This window comes from Teleopsis dalmanni, chromosome 1 (genome assembly GCF_002237135.1).
Source record: "Teleopsis dalmanni isolate 2A chromosome 1, ASM223713v2, whole genome shotgun sequence".
In the NCBI taxonomy this organism is placed as follows: domain Eukaryota; kingdom Metazoa; phylum Arthropoda; class Insecta; order Diptera; family Diopsidae; genus Teleopsis; species Teleopsis dalmanni.
The window spans coordinates 122,895,585-122,902,533 of NC_051846.1; the positions used below are offsets into that span (position 1 = coordinate 122,895,585).

Sequence of the window (6,949 nt, forward strand, 5' to 3'; positions counted from 1 at the left end):
TAATGATCATTAAAATAAATGTTCATTAACTTACACAAAAGTGTATATAAGTTTTTAGTTTGTGCACAATTATACTTATAATTCGAGTGTTTTAATGAATTTTTTCAAATAAGAAAGTAAGTTATTAAAGTGTGATATATTAATGTGAATAAATAAAAAGAAAGTATTGCTAAATAATTCCAAGTTTGTTAAAATATAAAAGATTACCTGAGAAGTACGGGTGTCTTCATCACGTGCTGAATAATTACATTGACATCCTTCTTCACAGCATAGTCGCACTAATTCATGTTCCCCACATGTACAAGTCTCTTCATCTTCTTCGTCGTAGGCGCAGTCTTCACGAATTAATATAATATAATCAGCATCAAAGAATTCATTTCGAGTCTCATCAAATACTACACGATTCTTACGCACGGCACCTGGTTGATTTGGTTTTTTAAGTAAACCCCGAAGTTGACCATTGTTTTCGCGCATTTTTCGTTTTCAGTTGGAAACGATTTTGTGTACAAATTATTAGTTACACTATTGGTAATGGAATTACGCACGTTTAGTTAACGTTTAGTTTAGTTAAATATATTTCGAATCGTTCATAGAATGAACACCAAAATTTATTTCTAAGTATTCTTTTCACAAACAATTAGTGAAAACTTTGTGACCGACTTCACTTTTTCAAACAATTATCTCGTGATTAAAACTCAAATACATTTTAAGCTGTTAAAATATTTTGGTAAGAATTAATATAAACTCTGAACTAAACGTTATTTTGGTGTAAGATACCGTATGGTTTGCACTTCAAATTAAAAATAACCTCTTCTGTCTTAGGATAATTTAGATTTGTTGACTTTAATACTGAATATAATTAAAATTTTGGTAGGTTGCTTGTAATAAAATCATTTACTTTACTATTCCTTGAATTTTTGTAAAGATCTTTTATATTAAATATATTGAGTCGTCGCAATTTGTGTGGCATTTGCAATATTCTAGCGAGCACTATTGTAGATCTTTAATGATAAACTTAATCCATTCTGGAAGTTTAAAATTAGTAATACAAAAATATTTGTATATCACTTTATGTATTGAAATATTAATTATTAAAATATTTAAATACTACCTCAAAGTCTCTATACTTGTAGCCAAAAATTATTTTACTAAAATGGTTAGTACGTGATAACTTTTTTGTACTTGTTAGAGACGCAGATTTTATTGTTTGCAATATTCGCAATCTGTTATATGTAGAAGGTCTTAAATTTATGCATTATAAGAACCTTATATATTCGGTTGTCGAGTTTCAATACTCTTTGGTATTTGTGCAATTGATATTTGATTTTTTTGATTTAAATTAGCTTTTGATATTTTATTTATTTGCATAAATTTATGCTTATTATTAGGATAGTTATGGTTGTTTATGGCACTATTGTTGCAATTATTAATAATAATAACAACTTTTTAATCGTTTATAGTTTTACATTTTTATCTTTTTTACCCTACGCACACTACAAATTCCTAAGTAGCATTTGAAAATCTTTTCGGACTTCCCAGCTATTTTATTAGCCTTATATTAATATTATTTTCATTGGTGTGAAATAACTTATGCGTTGTACAAACTTAATTATAAAAATATTTCTGCAAACGTTGTAAGTATTAATCAGTTTCAAATTTTTAAACTTGTGTATCACCTTTTTTTAACAAATAAAGGCATTTATTTTTCAAAAATACTTTTTGTCTTACAATTTTTAAATAAATCAGAATAAGGTTTCATTAAATATTTATTGAAACTTTCAGTTAAATTGTTTCTAAATATTTCTGTAATTTAAATAGTAATGACATATTCAGCAGTATTCAGAGTTGTAACAAATTTTCAATTAATATCCTTGATTGGGTGTACGAAATTCCCATGCACATTTTACATAATACCTAAATAGTATTAAATATTGCATAGAAAATGTCTTTAGTTTCTTTGTACTTTTGTTTCGTTTGTTTTTTTTAATTGTTTTTTCTTTATTTTCTTTAAAAGTATTTTTGCCTTATCGTTAACTTTCCGTAAGTATTTATTGAAAATTATACTGAACTTCAGTTACCAATGAATTTATTAAATAATTCGTTGTTAATTAATATGAGTACACTTTCAAAGTCAGAAGAGGTCGTTCTGATGAATTTCTGCGAATTTCGTATTCGTTGATTTTGAAAATTCGTTAAATTTGATTTTAGAAGAAGACCCCCGTTCTGTAGTCTTGTGAAATAATCGGCCCACGACTTGTATAATTATCAATGCTGTCGTCGTCAATGTATTTATTTGCATAACATAAAGAAATATTTGTCTTTTCAAAATAATTTTTGAATTGACTTCAACTTTACATATCCACTTAGCCACTTAGTTATTTTCTGTTAAAAATCTATTTTTTGCACCAAGCAATTGTTTGATATTTGTAATTTTGTTTATCTAAAATAGTATCGATACAAATTTCAGTAAAACCAACACCCGTTTTTGTTTCACAAATACACTTGTAGAAATTAAATAAATTAATTCTATTACCAATATTAATGAAATGTGGTTCACTTAAAATTTTTAAATAACTATATATTGCATATTGATTTTGTACTAAATTTAATTTAATTTCAATAAATTTGCTTCTATGATTTATGTATCATATTATTTAAAATAAAGCACACAATTTATATATGTACATAATTTTACCAACGCTAACGTCCTTGCCTGTGGATGGTATTATGTTTTACGAAGTTTCGCATGAAGCTGGAAGTGCTGTATGATTTACACATTCTCGGGTTTTAGGACTTTCCTTACTGAAGGGGAAGCCATGTACTTTTGAATGGAAACATTCATGTAAAACTTTATTTTAAACTGGTTCTCTTTGTGGTGAAATGTCTTCGATTGAAGTTGCCTTTGTCGTTATAATGAGACTTAATATTGTGGGCTGCTGGTTACTCTTGCACTCCTCACCACATTTGTTTTCGCATCTAAAATTTGACTTCACAACTGCGCATGTTCTCCCATATTCTCGGAGAAAATGAGCATTTTTAATCAAATGTATGCTACATTTATAACTAAAGTCCATCAAACATCCTAGATGTGTTTATATACATATGTTGATGTTGCTATGGTGTTTTCGTTTTTAACTATTGTCAGTTGATGAATCTCAATTTCGCTCCATTGTTAAAAGTCTATTTCCGATTGCGAAGGGTTTGCCTGATATTCAGCAGACTTTGCAGCAATCACTTTATAAATGTTTTTGTTAATGCGGACGTCTACTGCGCACTGAACCATATCAATTTCTTCGTCACATTGTAACAACCACGTCAAGATTTTTGTCATCATCAATTATAAACCATTTTATAACCATCACTGCTTTTGTATGTTTCACTACTGTCTAAACGTTTTGTGTTGCTTTAGTTATAATCACTTGCAATGAATTTGCATATTAACTTATTACTATTATTCGGAGCCGATTTCAAGTCTTTACTTTACTTTACTGAAGATTTTATAAGATTGATTGTTTTATATGAAGTTGAAAATTTCATATGTTCTTATTTCATGCGTTTATGAAGCTTGAAATAATACTTTGGTATTATATAAGCTTGTTAAATTAATTTTATTTTCTGTACCATTTAATAGACTCCCTTTGTTATACACAAACATCCTGATTGCATCAGATTATTCTGCAATATTAAGAAACGCAAAATTAAATTGAGGTAACACAATATAAGTTTAAAAGGTTAGTCAAAAGTTAAACAAGTTATCAAAACGATTTCTATGTAAAGCAGTCCTATCACAATGGACCAGTAAGATCTGAACAAGTTATTTAAATGGTTTCACTTCCACAGTGCCAACGTATTAAAACGGATTCACTATGAAATCAAGTAATTATTAATTATACAAAAATAAAAACACTATTTTGAATGTCGGTTAACTTTTTAATACAGAAATACAGAGACCACAAAACGTCATTATATGGTATAGTGTAGCATTTGAAGTTTGACAGACCTGTATTTTTTTTTAAATGTGAAAAGTGTAATACAAACTAATAACACAGCTCACACAACATATAATTTCAAGATTTGGTGATGTGATTTAACCACCGAGATCATACAATTTGTTACCCCTGGCTTTTTTTCTAAGATCATGCAAACGATTTCTCAGCCGCTCGATGTTTTGAAATCGAGCAACCTTCAGGTTATTTAAATTATATTTAAATAAACATAAATTAATCTTGAATAGTCTTGCGCAATCTTGAAAAAGGCCGTAGTAGGGTTAGCAGTAGATTCCTTGCCAGGAGTTTCTGAGGAATTTGCACTTTTTGTTTGTATTTGCAATTAATTTTCATTTTTGTTCAGTTCATTTTTGATGAGTGATTCTTACGCAGGGTAAACATCACATGCGTACTTTGACTTTCGTTTACGCGAATGCACCAGTTCGCTAATCATGTCCCAATGATTCAACGTGCTCAATTAAGTTTGTAGATGCTATGAATCTATTTTGATGAGAACTAAGGATAGCAGTGTCTTTAGCAAACGTGGAAATCACAAGACGAGAGTTGTTTGGTATATCCACAGTAAAGAGATTGTAAATATTTTAAACGCTATTTGAGGTAACTTTATTAGCATTTTTACTGATATGTTGTCATATCCCGGGGACTTCTTGATACATAATTTGTAACGTGATGGATCTGTTGGTTTTGAGTTTGAAATGCCAATAACTGACTAAAGGGAATTATCTACTTCATTGCTATTCCATTTTTCGTCGGCTTGCCTGAGCAGCGGTATATACTCCTTATGTGTTTTTAATTTTCTTGGCGATTGCCATGGGAAAGCTTCAAATAAAAAATCTAATAGACTACAATCTAGTAAATTCAGTAGTATAGTAGCATCTTACACAGTAATGCAACCATTTCTATTATTGCAACTACTGACTAATATTCTGGTATTTTATGGTAGAAACTTTTTTTTTATTTATAGACGGACGGTTTACTTTTATTTCACACAATAAGGTGTACTATTTTGCTAACTTTTGATGGAGCACGAAATCACACTATTGAGCGCTCTTGCTCAATTCATTGTGATCACTTGGGTGTAATAAGTGTTGCATTCAAGTATAAACATGAGTGATTCACGTTCAATTTCAAAGAGCTGTACTTTGAAAACCAGCATCTATTCCTGATGAAATATATATAGCTTACTTTATAAGAGATTGTAATTCTGAATTAGTGTGAGCAACCCCAGAATCAAACAACTTTTCATCTAGCTACATCGGTAGTCCACAGCACATGCAGGAATATTATTACATGCCATTACAGTTGTTCAGTTTTGTTCATGACACATGCAATCCGGCCACACATTTAGAATGCTAATGCCAAACATTGGAAATCAAATTGATACTAATAATCTGTGGGTGGTACCATACTCACCTCTGCTTTCAAAAGCGTTAAAAGCTCATATCAATGTAAAGTTTTGTAGTTTTGTAAAGCTCATCAACAACATTTGAAATAGGTTAATAAAGACAGTGATTTTGCATTATTTGAAACACAAAATGTAAAAACAAATGACTAAATATTACGATACGTTGTTTAGCGTATTCCTTCATTTCCCATATATAAATGAGTAAAATATCGTTTTCATAACTTTCACTTGCAATACGCAAGTGCGGTTGTTGTGAACTAAAAATTGAATTTTTAAATTTTGTGTAACGTGTACTATAAATTGCTGTATCATATTTCACATGAAAGACTAATTTCGCGACTTAACTTTCTCGTCTGGAAAGTGTGTCAGCTGATAAATAAAATTAGCAAATTAAAGCTTGCATTATATCTTTAGCATAGACACGAACCTGTTTTATAAATAACTACCTTCACAGTTAAAATTGTGTATTATATATTTTTCATGTTTTATAATACTAAATTATATACCAAAAACGCAAAAGCTTTTCGAAAGACCTCCACCTTAGCAGTGTGCAAATCAACACACCATCAATCCAGCTGTCTATAAACTAATTAAAAAAAAAATTCGAATATTTCCTAAGACCACTTATGATAAGTACTTGGTAATACTCGAAACAGCGTTGTATACTTAACTAAAATTTAGTAAATTAACTGAATTTTTGGATCGTCATTTTTTTTCTTTGCAATTCAAAGGCTTCTAAGTTTTAAAAAATGGCTTCTATGTAATTATAAGAAAGCGTAGGACCAAGCAAAACTAATTAAACATAAAACTTTAAATTTAATATAATATAGTATCATATAATATAATATAATATAATATAACATAATATAATATAATATAATATAATATAACATAATATAATATAATAATGTAATATAAATATTATTATAGTATTAATATAATAGCAAAAATAGTATATAGTAGTAAAAATATAATTACAATATAATAATAAGAATATAAATATAGGTTTATAATAATAATATAATAAAAATATCATTATAATATTATAATATAATTTTTTGCTATTATAATCTCTATAATATAATATATAATATTTATAATAAAATATTATATTATTATAATAATATTAAATAATATAAATAATATAATATATAATATTATAATAATATATAATATAATATATAATATTATAATAATATATAATATAATATATAATATTATAATAATATATAATATAATATGTAATATATAATAATATATAATATAATATATAATATATAATAATATATAATATAATATATAATATTATAATAATATATATATAATATATATAATATAATATATATAATATAATATATAATATTATAATAATATATAATATAATATATAATATTATAATAATATATAATATAATATATGTATATAATATATATATATAATATATAATATTATAATAATATATAATATAATATATAATATTATAATAATATAATATAATAATAATAGCAGTATTGATAATTTTAGTATTATATTACAA

At 26.8% G+C, this 6,949-nt stretch overlaps 1 protein-coding gene across 1 annotated transcript; it reads right to left on the bottom strand.

Annotated features, from left to right (window-relative positions):
- Nucleotides 1-207: 207 nt before the first annotated feature.
- On the bottom strand, nucleotides 208-645 carry LOC119676366 (the record flags this gene model as incomplete). The annotated part of the gene is given in 1 exon segment (XM_038087638.1): nucleotides 208-645. A coding segment is annotated over 1 exon segment (267 nt), but the record flags the coding sequence as incomplete, so codon positions are not given.
- Nucleotides 646-6,949: the final 6,304 nt, after the last annotated feature.